The 14,674-nt window shown below is 32.6% G+C and overlaps 1 protein-coding gene, 1 long non-coding RNA gene and 1 pseudogene across 2 annotated transcripts in view; all 3 read right to left on the bottom strand.

Annotated features, from left to right (window-relative positions):
• Positions 1-14,674, bottom strand: part of LOC120217936 — a 30,641-nt gene that overhangs the window by 3,548 nt on the left and 12,419 nt on the right. The window contains exon 3 of the long non-coding RNA XR_005525203.1: positions 13,187-13,206. This is a non-coding gene — a long non-coding RNA (uncharacterized LOC120217936). The remainder of the gene's footprint in view (positions 1-13,186; positions 13,207-14,674) is intronic.
• Positions 661-11,526, bottom strand: LOC120217934 (F-box protein SKIP5-like). The gene is made up of 7 exons (XM_039214958.1): positions 11,520-11,526; positions 9,106-9,112; positions 3,824-3,963; positions 2,516-2,657; positions 2,343-2,421; positions 1,325-1,383; positions 661-1,069 (listed from the first exon to the last, which is right to left on the bottom strand). Exons 3-7 carry the CDS (start codon positions 3,948-3,950, stop codon positions 724-726), a joined length of 753 nt encoding a protein of 250 aa, XP_039070889.1. The 5' UTR covers positions 3,951-3,963; positions 9,106-9,112; positions 11,520-11,526; the 3' UTR covers positions 661-723.
• Positions 6,246-12,743, bottom strand: LOC120217929 (annotated as a pseudogene).

The raw sequence follows: 14,674 nt of genomic DNA, 5'->3' as shown, positions 1-14,674 counted from the left end.
TTTATTAACTGATGATTAATAAACTAATAATTTGTAGGTGTTTATGAAAAGGGCTTAATTGATTTGTAGGTTAACAGTAGAGGCCCAATTGAGTTCAAATTGGTGTAAAAGATTTAACTGGTTTTTTTAATAAGAATTTTTAAGTGTTTATATCTGATTTATTGACCGATTATTTCGAATTTGATTTTGTAGAGATTTATTATGAGAATGGTCCTTCTAATCCAATGACCTTACTCAAGGGATTTAGTGTCTCATCCCATTATATCAACTAGTTGAATTTAGTGTCTCATCCTATTAGATCAACTAATTGTTGGTTATATATGACTTATTATTATTTTTATTTAATTACTAATATCCAATCAATTGATCGACTAGTCTAGATCGAATTTTTATAGATATAATTATGAGAATAATCTTTCTAATCCAATTTATTACATTCATAAATATCAAGATTTGAACTCAACTTCTGACCGTCCAAAACTCTATCTGAAATGTACCAAACTCGTCAAACAGAGCAAGAAAAAGATTTATTAAGAGAAAAGTCGGTGATTGACGACAAAGTTTGTGACAAATGGTCTGATGGGAACATAAAATAGATAACATACAACGACATTGGCTATGGATGCATTAGATTTTGATCCTACATAAACACCATTTAGGAATTAAATTGAATTCCCTAACCTGCATAATGTGACACACACAAAGGATGATGATCCAATCCAGTTATTTACAATCAACATCAAACCAGAAATACAGACAAGTTCGAGCATAAATCACCCGAACTCGCTGTAGTTCTAGACCTCCACTGGTCAAAACAGCCTTTGCGCCTCCTTCAATCCGAGTGTGAGATACAGAAACGCTATCTCCATCGCTCTTCAAGTTGGAAGGGAATATCCCGCTACCGGCCGTACTCACAATCGGGCATGATAGATAGTCCAACGGGTTCGACTCACACTTAAGTATGCATCCGTCTATAATTAGCCTTCCACTCCTATGAAGCAAGCAGCAACCTAGCTCCGCCTTAACCGATAAGTTTGCCAGCTTGCAGGTCGATAGAAACTCCAATGCACTGCTCCAGCAAAATGAACATCACTTGTTTCTCTCGATAAAGGGAAAAGAAAGGAAAAAGGGGGGGGGTGTATTTGTGACCTAGTAAGAGCCATCTCCAGATTGTTAAATATCTGCATTCATTCGTAGCAGCCAGACATGCAATTTACTGTTTTAGTTTTATTAATCGCGTGGCCACTGATTTCCAACATGGAGAAATCTCTCAACAGATCACCATTTAATATTGAGGCAAAAACATATCAGAAATTTTGCAAACCTGTCTGAACCTCGCAAACAGAAGATAGTTGTTTCATCAGGAAGTTCACCTCCGCCGATCTGAAGAAAATAAGTTGAGATGAAAGTGCAACAAAATAAAGAACTTTTGCTATAATAATAACTAAAAGTTCAATACTCATTCTCCACTCATGGCCTCAATGTCTATTTACACATAGCACCGAGTAGGGGATGGGGAAAGAAACCTCTAAGAGAAGTATGTCCTACAGATGGTTCCAAGTAGCTTAAACATTTTGTAAACATGGTCTTAAGACATCCATTTTAGGATATCATTACTAGAACCCTAAACCAGAAATCCTCCAAATAGAAAATACCGAGAAGCGCTTATAATTTATCCAAAAGGGATGAAAAGTAGGTAGGTAGCAGTAGTCTGAAAATTACCCAAATCATGATAATTGAATCGAATAGGGGCTTCCAGGCCTATATTTCATCTCTATACATTTATACATCTTTTGAAGGGAAAACTAAAGCTATAAAGGACTTACCATTTAGGCTATTTGTGATCATATATATTGTAACAAAAAGTTTGGCGAATAACTAGAATGGAAGTGCATTTCAAATAATAGCAGTGCGATTAAATGCATTTTTATATAAAAAATATCATGTGCATTAAAATAAGATGAAATGTGTACCAACTAAATAGGGACTAAAATAATGATATGAGAAAGAAATTAAAGTCTCTATTACCAAAAATAATGGTTTTGGTATTAAAGGAGATTACCTTATATAGGACAGAACATTCGAAGGAGGAATGTTATTCAGACTCGAGTGTCTGATATAGAAATTTGTCAACCATAGGTATGCTCAATTTTTAAAAGTTTTTCCATGTATATTATTATTAAGGGTACTTTGAGGGTAACATTCCCATACCCATGTATAGATATATGCTAGACATGGGTGTAGGACACGAGTTTTTTCCCTCAAAATTTCATATTCCAAAGATAAAATATATACCAAGCAATTCATATAGAATTAACTTTTGCAGACTTCTAAAGACATACCAGGCAGAGTGGCTTTTTAATCTGAATATTAGAGGCAAGATGACTGCCACCAGCTGCGATTAAAATAGTGTCACCAGGTCTGAAAGGGAGAGTTTGAAGATGAAGGTCTTATTAATATACCATATAATCACCAAGTGACCAAACCACAACTTAGAAACAGTAGTTTTATGTACCGGGCTGCAGACACAGCTTCTTCAATGTTAGGGAAAACACCAGGTTTGGAAAAATCCACGGATCTATCGACTCGCAGCCACAGTCGAGGGTGGCAAGCCAAATAACACCATCTGTGGCAAACGAGGGCGGTGTTATACCGATCTGCAACTCAATAGCATTATGTAAAAGGGATTGTACTTGGTAATGGGATTAAAATGCATCAGAAATGGCCATGCCTACTAAAAAGCTTTCAAGCCGCTAGAATGTGAAACCTCTGAACACCAATCTGGAGACCATTGGTCCTCAAAGAATGAAGAGAAAGATAAAAGCCGCAGTAAAAACGCTATTGCAAAGCAAATTACTCGAAATGTGTTTTTTCAGACCTTTTTACCTCATTAGCATCATGTTTTCGGGCAAAACAACTAAATATCCTACCATTAGCACTAGATTATCATACAAGAATACCACTAATTTGGATGCGTTCAATAAAAGAAATTTTTTATGACAATACATGAATCCCAACATTGCAGCCACCATTTCAGGGTCCTACTCGGGTAAAGTTTTGCTAAGCCTCCACTTTAGAATAAGTAGTCAAATCCCCAAAGAGCACGAGACATCCATTGATTTCAATAAGCAGAAACTTAGTAAATACATATTACTCCATGGCCCATGCATTGCACTTGCATGAAGGATATCCAAGTTCATTTCTTCGGTGGCAAGAACTATAGAGATTGGTAGGTAAAAAACAAACCGAGGGATTCGTCAAAAGAATGGAAGTGAAGTGAGTTTGAGATTGTTGGTTTTGTGAATATTGGCAGCATTCTGAATCCAACAACCCGAAATTCGGGTATTAGGGATTGAAAACCAAAATGAAAGCTCAGGTTCTTAATCTAACCCAATTATCAAGCAGAAACAAGAACTATCAGAATCAAATACATTACAAACGCCTTCTCACTCCATCATAAGAATCACCAGAACTTGGAGAAAGAACTGAATTCAACAAAGTCAACTTCCAATAAATATTATTATACCTAAAATGGCTAGAATTAACCTTCAGTTCACTTCCAATAAATCTAAAAATAACATTAATTTCTTATCTCTAAGATAAAAATGCTTAAAAAAATAATACAATTGCTTCATTCATATACACCCTAAAAGGCTACTTCCTATGAAATGAAAACCAATGATTGACTAAAAGAAACATAATTTCCTTAAAAACCAGATGAATAAATACGAAATTGAAGGTAAATAAATGAACCCAGCACCAAATGAAGCAATCCTTTCAAAGATCAATGAAAAAATATTGATTTAAAAATAAAAAACCCAACCTGGAATGGGAGATAAGAAGCTGAAAATATGCATGAGGCAACCATCATCAAGATTATTAATAAGCGCAGAAGATGAAGATGAAGAAATCTTTCTTGACTTTCTCTTCGCTTGTTCCTCCACCTCCATGTCCTGCCTTTGCCTTACCAAACATAAAGATTACTCTTTTAAGTACGCAATGAACAAAAAACCGACACGACAATCGATCCGAGTTACTACTTGGGTTGATTCTTTTAGAGTTGAGTAGCTTAACTAAATGGACTCAATCGAATTTACAGGCCGAAACTTGGTTTTAAGCCCAACGTTTTATGAAATGCTTAATGAGTTAGCTTGTTCTTCTCAAAATTGATGATGATATCCCCCAATTTTAACATTTTATCAATCGGAACACTTAAATTATTTAATTGTGTCAATCAAGTCACTTGATGTTGAATCTTAACCGAGGAAGTTACACGGTTATTTAGAGATTGGTATAATTACACATTTGATCCTTAATATTTATATATTATATCTATTTAGTCATAATTTTAATTTAATTCAAAAAATTAACCCTTCAATTAGGAAATATAACGTGTTAACAGATTATTGTGACACATTTCATTAGTGACATGTCTAGCCAATGTACCACCAGGGATGTATCATCAGAAATGTACCACAAGAAAATGAAGCAACAAAATTTAACAACTGCATCACAAAATTACGATTAATAAGAAGGTTAATCCAAATTGAAAGTACTTTAATACGATTAATTTTAATAAAACTTCAATAATTAAACAAAGTTTACATGTACAACTCTTTAAATAATTGATTTTTAATTGTTGAACTGATTACAAATTAAAATTAATATGTAAAATTATATTAGTGTTAATAATCTCTAAATTACACATTATTTAACTTTGATGCCATCTCATATTAAAAGGAGGAGAAATACATCACATCTATAATACTTGTATACTCCCTTTGATAATGAACGCTTAAACCTCTAGCGTATGTGGTGTTTAAACTTGAACCTGAAGTGATAATAACAAATTTTTTAACTACGGAAGTCACTTAATTGCATCTGCATCCTAATTTGAAAGTTCTAATTTGAAAGATCAAAACTACGGGTATGTTCGTTTCACTGAAAACATTTTTCATAAAATGAGTTACATCTTTTGAAAAACATTTTCTGAAAAAATATTTTACGGTGTTTGGAAGATGTTATGAAAATCATTTTCCACTAGTTGATAAATTTTGTATAAATTATTTGTTGCAAATATGAAATATAATAAATAATATTATTTATTTTCAAACTTAATATTATTATTTTAAAAATATTATAACAATTTATTTAATATTATTTATGCTAATATTATTATTAAAATATTATTTCTAAAATTTTATAAATAAAAATGTTAAGATTAGTGTATTCTATTAAAATAAAAATATTATAAATTATATTAAAGATTTATTAAAATAAGAATAGCATATTATATTTTTAGAATTATTAATAAATATATTTTAAGTATTTTTATTAAAATATTATTAGATTATTATATTAATATTAAATACATATTATTATTTATTATTAATAATTTAATAATATTTTTAAGAAAATAGTAAATAATATAACTTTTGTTAATAATTTATTATATATTATTCAAATAAGAATATAATAATATCATATATTATTATAATATAACTAACTATATAATTATATTATTATTATAATATATTATATTGTTAAAAATATTAATAAATATATTTTAAATACATTAATAATTAATATTTTTATCAAAATGATACTAAAACATCATATTAATATTAAATACATAAAATAATATTATTTTAAGTATTTTGAAGTGTAAAGTTTAAAAAATGACTTGCAAAAAATTAAACCGTAACTTATTTCTCATAAAATACAAAAAAAAATTCTGTTTACCAGAAAAATTTTATACATTGACCAACCTGTTTTCCTCCAATCAAACACTGAAAAATGTGGAAAATGTTTTTGCATTAAACAAGCAGACCCTACATGTTTGATATTTCAACGTCAAAATTCCAAAATTTCTATTGATAGATGGATTTGATACACTTTCGGATTTTCAGTTTTTTTATCAGTTCTAACAATTTAACATATTGGAACTTCTCTTCAAATTTATGCAGCAGAAGAGTATATTAACACCAATATCAATCCACCAAGACTCGTTAGGTTTGACATAGTTGAATGACATTCATATCAAGTTATAGATTAGACGACACACATAACAAAAGTTGTCTGTCCGAGGATAGACGGTCCGAGGAATGTTTTCGATGTACATAACTAACATCAACACATGCACCATACGAATGCGATAACAGACTTGAAATAACAATGTTCCAAGGCTCCCAATCCCGCCAGTCGATAGATAGGCTCCAAGATAAGCTTGAAAGCATCAGGTCAGCTGACAAGAAAAGAAATACCTTGGAATTACCAGTAAATCCGTATAATGATTCAAAACACGCATTTAATGGACGTGGAAGTATTAAAGGAAGGAATTACCCTTGGAAGAACTTTGGGTTTTCATTGAGAGGCTTCAACCTCAGCAACTCCACCACCCGCAGGCTCGTAGTTCGATTCATTCTCGGAAGTATCCATGTGAGGGCTGTTCTTAAACTGCTCCACATGTTGTAGGTCCAATGGGTAAGGAACTTCTGAGACCTGGTGAGAAAGGTTTTGTTTAACTTGGGAGTTGTCTGATATGCAACCCATTGGCAAACTCATTAAACTCGCTGATTTGCGTTCACTTGGGAACTTTATGGAAGCAGGTGATTCAGGGGTCTCAGGATGTTTTCCCGATAACTCCAGAGGCCGATGGAAGAGTAAATGAGCAACAGTACGGTCTACGGGATTGGTTTCTGTTTCAGCATCAGACATCCTGTACCATTACGTTCAAGGTGAATAATGAGACCTAAGCTTCTAATGCAATCCAACTCAAACAGGCATAAAAAAGCATCAAGTGCATATTTAACAAAAGACTGGATTCAGGTAAAGACCAGGGACATTCATAAGAACAACTTCAAAATGAAATCATTCAAATATTAAGCAAGAAAACAAACCAAATGAAACATATTAATGCTTTTGAGTTTGAGTTTGTTTGAGGTTAAACAGATCACATAAACATAAGAAATCACGACAAGGAGGCAGCTATATCATAAACACAACTAGACATGTACTTCTTTGACTAGAACAAGTACACGCCCCACCTTTAAATGTCTTAAAAATAAGATAAAATTGATGCACCAGAAAGAGACTACTATAATGGAATAGGATAATGCAAATTAAAGGTTTATGCTCGGCAGAGTTTCATGGTAGGATTCAGTAAACACGTTCCATTCGTAAAATGCTCGAAGGGCATGTTGTCGATCATCAGAGTCCAATAGTGACACCACCCACTATTGCAAAATTTACTTCTGAAAGGAATACACAGAGTTCTAATAGTCATTAATATCTATGATTTTTTTTTTCTCTAATTTTCTACCATGAGAAAATTCAAGCAATCATAGTGTCATACCTGACACCCATATCCATGTAAAAGAATGCAACCTTAGTTTATGTACTTCAAGCACAGGTTCAATTCAAAAGTTACCAAACTGTGACAAGTTAGAAAAGGATCAGCCAAATCTTACAAAGATGAAAGCAGCAAGACCAGCAATTTTTCTTGACTGAGAAAGCAAGCTACACAAACAAGAAATAGAAGAATGCACTTCTTTTTTTTCTAGAATTTCAGTCAAGACTAAAAAACACATTGATGCCTTACTAAGTCGGAGTTCATCCTTTTTACTGGTACAAACCATTGTTAACCTCGTCCTATTTAAATGGAAGTATAAAAAACAGTCATAAATAAAGTAATGAGCAAGTTCTTCAGTCCAACAACCTAGAAAAGAAAAGAGGAATCTTATCTTGAACACTTCTTATTTATATTTTTCATCTAGGCTCAAAATATATTGATGCCTCAGTAAGTCTGCATTCAGCCATTAGTAGCGCAAATCTTAGGTAATAAAACCTTCCAAGAGTTCATGACAGAGATTGACCTTTAGAAAGATAATATAAATCAGTTTCGCTTTTGACATGAATATATATCTGCACCAGCATGGAGTCTTCTAACCTGATATAGTTCTTATTTTCTTCTTTAGCAACTTCAATTTCATCCCTGATAATTTTATTAGTGCTGTTTGTGTCACTAGAAGATTGCCTTTGCATTGCACTTTGAGCCAACCGGAACAAACTATCTCTTATGCGAAGTCTAGTCCTCACATCCAACTGCAAAAATTATTCTAGATGTCACTAAATCCTCACGACCAGAAAGGCAGAATCTCAACAGCAAGTCAAGCATACCTTTGCAATTATTTCTTGTAGCTGATTAAGTACAGTATCCTCCACAGAATAGTCATCAATTGCAACAGAGACCGTACTAGAATCATTTTGCTCTAGAGGTGAGTTCGGGTCAAAAGAAGCAAGAGTGTTGAGGTCTTCAACATGCTGAAACTGATTTTCTTGAGTTGATTTTTGAATGACAGGTTGATCGGTACAATGAACTTGATGAGTAAATTGTTGCCGCTGTTTCTGAACGGCAAGCAGTGCTTGCATTTGCTGGCGCCGTCTCAATTTTTCAATTTTTTCTTGAGGTGTCATTCTCAAAAACATGTTTGAAGGATTTGCCTGACCAGGGGAAACATCATAACTAGGAAGCGCGGTTTGCCGATTAAATTCCTCAGACTGCATGTTGGGTAACATGGGTATTGCAAGATATTGGTTTGTAAGATTCCCATATGTAGAAGGGGCTACAACATATTGGAGACATGCTGGTACTGCAGTGAGTCGGATCCTAGAAGCTGCCTCTGCTGACTCATAACTGAAGATGGAGAAGATTTTAGTATCGAGGTAGCCACATTATTCTCATATTGAGCCAATGGATTTCCAGCTGGAGTCCAGGCATGTAAATTTTGTACTTGCTTTGCCTTACCTATTTCTTCAGTTTTTCTTCGAAGTTTCAACAGCCTTTTCTGCCTATATGCCTGCACAGAGAAATATTAAATGAAAAATACAATATTCACCTATTGGAGCAAAGGCCTAACTTTATAAAGATGATAAATTAATGTCGATAATTTATATATTGCTTATTCAAAGCAGCCTCCAAACCCCAAAGGGAAAAAAGGAAGAGGAAAGACGAGAGAAACACAATTTGCATTGATGGTCATACAAGGTAAGAGAGAAAAACTTGTATCACCATATATAGCTAGCGAACTTTAAAATGTTTCAAACTTAGCTGCTGCTTGAATGGAATGTGTCTTTTTAGCATAATAAATTTTATATTGGACACGTTAATGCAGTAATACACTCTCAGCATCAATTAGCAATTACAAACTCCTAGATGTATCAGCATCTATCAAAAGGTTCGAAATCTTGCAATTATAATTCAGTCAGTCCGCAATGAGTGAGACACTATAAAAACTTGTTACAGGACCATGAAATTTATTCTAAATCTTGAACATAAGTATCAGAAACACAAGATAATTTGAATAGTCAAGTATAAGGGTAAGATAGGAATACCTTATGGCCCAGTTCATTAGGGGCCACAGCTTTTTCTGCAAAGGGATGAGACTTTGATGAACCAGTCTTTCCCACAGTTTTTACATTTGTCTGAGGAAGCAAAAATAGAAATTATGTGCCTACTTTGGATTGATTTTCTAAGTTAAAAGCATTAGTAACTAGGAATTGGTTATACTGCATGTTAATATTTAACACCTGCTTCTCCATTACAGATTTGCTTTTATCTCCACGTAATTCCAAATTATGCAGACCATGAGATGTGGAACCATCCAGTTTCCCATAACTAAGGGGAAATGACTGGTTCTCTTGCCGTTCATATCCTCTTTGGACTTCCAAATGCTCAGGTGTGCTCCTAGGAGCTGGGTTAGGAAAATCCACATTCGTAAGAAAGGATTTTCCAGGGCTGTTTGTTACCACTTTAGATGAGGACCATAACCCGTCAGCACTACCAAGACTTACATTGCCAAACATTGGATCATCATTGCTGCAAAATCATCACTTGTGAGAATATTGAGTCAGATGGATGCCATCGTATATGATAAAAAAAGAGAAACAAGGAATGGAACATTATGCTTGTAGTTCTTTTTCCCTTGAAGGGGAGTGGGTATTGACTCCTCTTAGATTTTCTTCTTATACAGGTTTGATACACTGCTACAAGATCAAGAGAAACAAATAACAAGTGCATATTAAATACGGACAACCACACTGAACAAACTGCTATAGGAGTTTCAGCTTCTAAGTTCAAAGGGTACATAGAATAGTTATAACTAAGATAAATGAATTTTCAGTGTCAAAATTAAAATAAAAAGGAATGGTCCTTATTTGAATACACAGAGATTGTTTCGTGGTGACAAAAGAATTAACTTATTCCAAACAAGATGTGAGAACTATAAAAAGTAATACCTGACTACACAAATGCCTATCTTCTGGACTAGAGTGTCACAGCAATGCTTTCTAAGCTTCATGGAAGATCTAAATTATTGCTTACCTGAAGATTCGATCAAGATCATCAAAGCTTCCAATGTTAGCCCAGCTGTAGTCAACAAAGTCACCTTGTTCTTTACCTTCATTCGGATTTTGAAAAATTTTAGGATCTTTACTAAGTTCAGTCATCTCTCCTGTAAAGGAATGTAGATAACTAAGTTATGAACAATAAATATAAATATGATATTGGCTTTAGTCTGAATAGCTAATATTCTTACCATCAATCGAACTAGATTTAGCTACTTCGACCAAACTGTTAGAGACTTTGCTATCAATGGAATCCTTATCCGTTTTTTCTGCATTAGATAAAGATAACTCTGGCCACAAGCCCATGAAAAATCCCGAAGTGGCAATCCCTCCATCTGCATTGAAACTGGAACTGCCTTCCAACTTTTTTCCATGAAGATCAACTGTGTCCACCGGTGTCTTTTCCTCCGAAGACTTTATGGTTGCAGTTTCTCGACTCCATTTTGTCTTACTATGACAATTGCCACTTCCCTCTTGATAAGGTACTATATGGTCATCAGTCTCACCATCCTCATCCCATATTATATTTGTTAGCTGAAAATACAAAAAAGGCTCCACATCACCACTGATATCACATCCAAGAAGATATAATCATATCCTTTAGCAACAAAAATAACAAAAAAATAATAATAATTAAAAAGAACAATTTGAAGGCCATGGAAAAGCTGCAGGGTGAATGAGCCTGCCTGATTAAATTTTCTTTTTGGCTGCCTTTTAAAACCAATCACTTGAAATAATTATAATTTCACCACAGAGAAAAGATAAAATCATCAAACTCTCCTCAAACCCAGATGATTAATAACTTCTAATGTAGCCTCATTTGTTTCACAAAGCCTCTTAATATTCTTTCCTTTCAGCTCAAATGTCTTGACATCACTTGGCATTCATTAAATATTCCTTCAACATTTGATTCAAAAAATGAATGTCCTGAAGAACGTTTATTGCTTCTACGTTGATTAGAGCATGAAACATAACCTAGATAACACTTTTTTTCACAAGCATAAAGAGCATGAAATTGCAAAAATAAAATAAAAGACTGCATACAGTTGTCTCACTCAGAGGACAAGCTAACTGATTCAAAACCTTAAAACCAATCACTATTTGATGGAGGAAACAAGAAATATTTTAAGTTTATGGCCAAGAAGATATAGGGCACCCCAAGTATATGCTACCTGGACTCCAAAAATTAACACACCAAGCATAAAGGTAATACATATAGTGTAGGAAAAGTTCTCCAAGGAGCTCTTGTATACTCCATTAAGAAAAAAGAGGCTCTCCAATGCACATTAACCATATGCTTACCAGGTGGACTAGTTTGCCCCTCATTTATTCTAGTTTGTCATGATTTTGAGTTCCTAATACCGGACAAGTTCTTTACAATGAATGTTTAATTCCACCTTATAAAGAACCAAGATCCATTTTCACCCAAAAGAAAGACATCCTTCAAGTATTTCTAGACAAAAACCATTCTTAGAATTCCTCAACTCTTGTACAGCTTATTACATTTGCTTTATCCTACAACCCTGCTTTCCTGAAAATTCCATTTTTTTCAACCAAACAAAAAATAACAGCACATTTCTAACAAGAAAATCCTATGAAATAGTTTTAACATAATATTATTGCAAACAACGGTAAACCAAGCCCCAACGGTACAGTACATGGAAAATGAAAATAATTCCAAGTGGAAAAAGCTATTTTCATATTTTTTTTATATGTAAGAAATCATTACAGTTACTATAATTTGATTATTTCAAAACAACTTTAATCCAAAATATTTTCTTAAATAGAAACCTTAGCAGGTGCTGCTTAATTTTGATAGTCAAATGAGAGAGAAAAAAAACAGAGATAGAACACGAAAACATGGCAATTTCCAAGAAAATCCAAACATAATCGTCCAATTCAATATATTTCAAGTACAACAAACTATCAATTCGTATGATGGATTGAGATACTAATTCCTTTAAGTAAGGTGAAAGGTTCTATGCAACAACATACCTGGGAAAAAAAGCAAAAAAAAATCTTTCGTGAAACAAAAAGTTTAGATCTAATTACCTCTTCTTCGTTCCAATCAAACATATCTAAAGAAACCGAAGTTAATCACAAATCTACTTCCGAAATCCGAACCGAAGGCACGCGCTAAAATTGCTCCACGCATTGCCAATTCCACCACAAGCAAGTAGCAAAAAGAAAAGCCTAAAACAACAACGAAAAAGAAAACATATCCAAACAAATAAAATTAAAATAACTTTTTTTAGTTATTTTTATTCTTTTTTTTATTGTTATTATTATTTTCGGATTTGAAAAAACAGAGTGGGCAAAAACCACGAAAAGTAATTGAAAGAGTTTGCAGTAAACAGAGAAAGGGGAGAAATGCAGAGAGAGAGAGGGGGGGAGAGTTTGGAATGGTGAGGACTGGGACCCACTGACGTTGATTTGATGATTGTGTGGCAGATAAATGTGCCACGTGTAAAGAGGTATCTTAAAGATGTGGTCTAGAATGAACCGATCTTTTGCTGAATGGTGATTGGGCCGCTTTGATCACGTTTCGTTTTCAAATGCAAATAAAAGATTTCCCCACTTTTTTTGGGGGTAAAATCCCATTCTCAGCCCCTTAACATCAACAAAACTTTACATAAAACCCCCTCTGCATACAAATTGAATTTATCTTTATTTTCTGCTAAAAATTTGGCCTTTTTAGTCAATTAATTCATAAAGGATCATAATTTTGGAAAAATAAAGTCTTCAAGGAAAAATTTTATAATTTATGATAATTATCCTAGACTATATTTTCTTTTCTTTTTTCTTGCCTGCATTGTTTCTCTAAAAGGACCGGAAGCTGTTGGGAAAATATAGGGTTTTGTGGTTAGTGGGCAATTTGCAATTTTGCTTTCATTGGCTATGACAAGGACTTCTAATGTATTATCCTTCTAGCATTTCACTATTATTAATATTTTTTTATAACTATTTATATTTGATTTATTAATTCACTATTCTGATTGGGTATTTTAGAGATGATGAAGATTTTTTCAATTCAGTTTGTTCTATTTGTAAATATTAATATTCGAATTCCTAACATTACTTAAGAGATCTAGTGTCTCCTATCTTTCATTGGACCAACTGGTTGTTAGTAACTATAACTAAAAGTTCATATATATTTTGAATTATTTATATTTTAATTTTCATATAAATCACATTTTTTCAATAAACTAAATTATTTTTTATTAATAATAAATTAAACTATTTATATTAGTATCATTAAACAATTATAACCTAAATTGGATTGACACTTTTAATAAATTCAAGGAAAAACAAATTTAATTTAAATGAATAATTTAAAAAGAAATTATAGATATTATGTTTGGTTTCCGTGAAAAAATTGTATGAAAAGAAAATATTCTATCTTCAACTTCTTATATTTTCTTGAGTCTCTCGATAAAAAAATAAATTATAGTGTATTTTTAAGACAATTTTTACTAAATTTTCTTGTACAATATATATGTCTATGACGGAGAAGAGAGGGGATTTTGGATTTTTTATCTTTGATTAACCCACCTCTCATTTTTTATCTTTTTTATCATTAAAAATCACTGTACAATAAATTGTCATAAGATGAGTAGCTCAACTACTTAACCATTAGGTCAAACTATAGACTTTGATTATTTTAACAATATATATTATATACTAATAAATTTTAAAATCTCAATTTCATTATCATTTTTCGAATCATTTTATACCTATAAAGTTTACCTTCATTAAAATTGTCATAGATGGATTTATTTTAGCATGCTCCCAACTATTCTCACTATTCCAACGCAATTTGTCTGGCATCCCTTCTTTTACGTCTTCCTCTCCTCTAATGAGTTGGACACTGACTCAGCTGCTGACCTTGCTGATATGTGATTGCGGTGATTAATTTTTTATATATTTTAATGATCAAAATGTAAATATCGTAAAAGTTCGTGACCATGACCCATGAATGCAATTTATGTGAAAATATGATTACAGAAATCATTTCCAAGAGAGAAACTGATGTGAATTTATAATATTTTAGAAAAGATTTAACTAATAAAATTTTGAGAAGATCAAAATAAATTATTCATAGAACATGAATATTAATCCTTTTAACAATGAAAACACTGAGTACGACTTACAAAAATATTAGATATTACGTATCAATGGCGGATCTATAAATTAAAAAATGAGGTCAAAAAATTTTATGTTTTATTCTAAAATATTTGGGCAATTTTTTCTATTCTCGTTAATAAATTAA

The sequence above is a fragment of the Hibiscus syriacus genome, unplaced genomic scaffold, assembly GCF_006381635.1.
Source record: "Hibiscus syriacus cultivar Baekdansim isolate YM2019G1 unplaced genomic scaffold, ASM638163v2 tig00110194_pilon, whole genome shotgun sequence".
NCBI lineage: Eukaryota > Viridiplantae > Streptophyta > Magnoliopsida > Malvales > Malvaceae > Hibiscus > Hibiscus syriacus.
The sequence above is the reverse complement of the archived record's forward strand: the minus strand, read 5'-3'. Positions and strand labels throughout refer to the sequence as shown.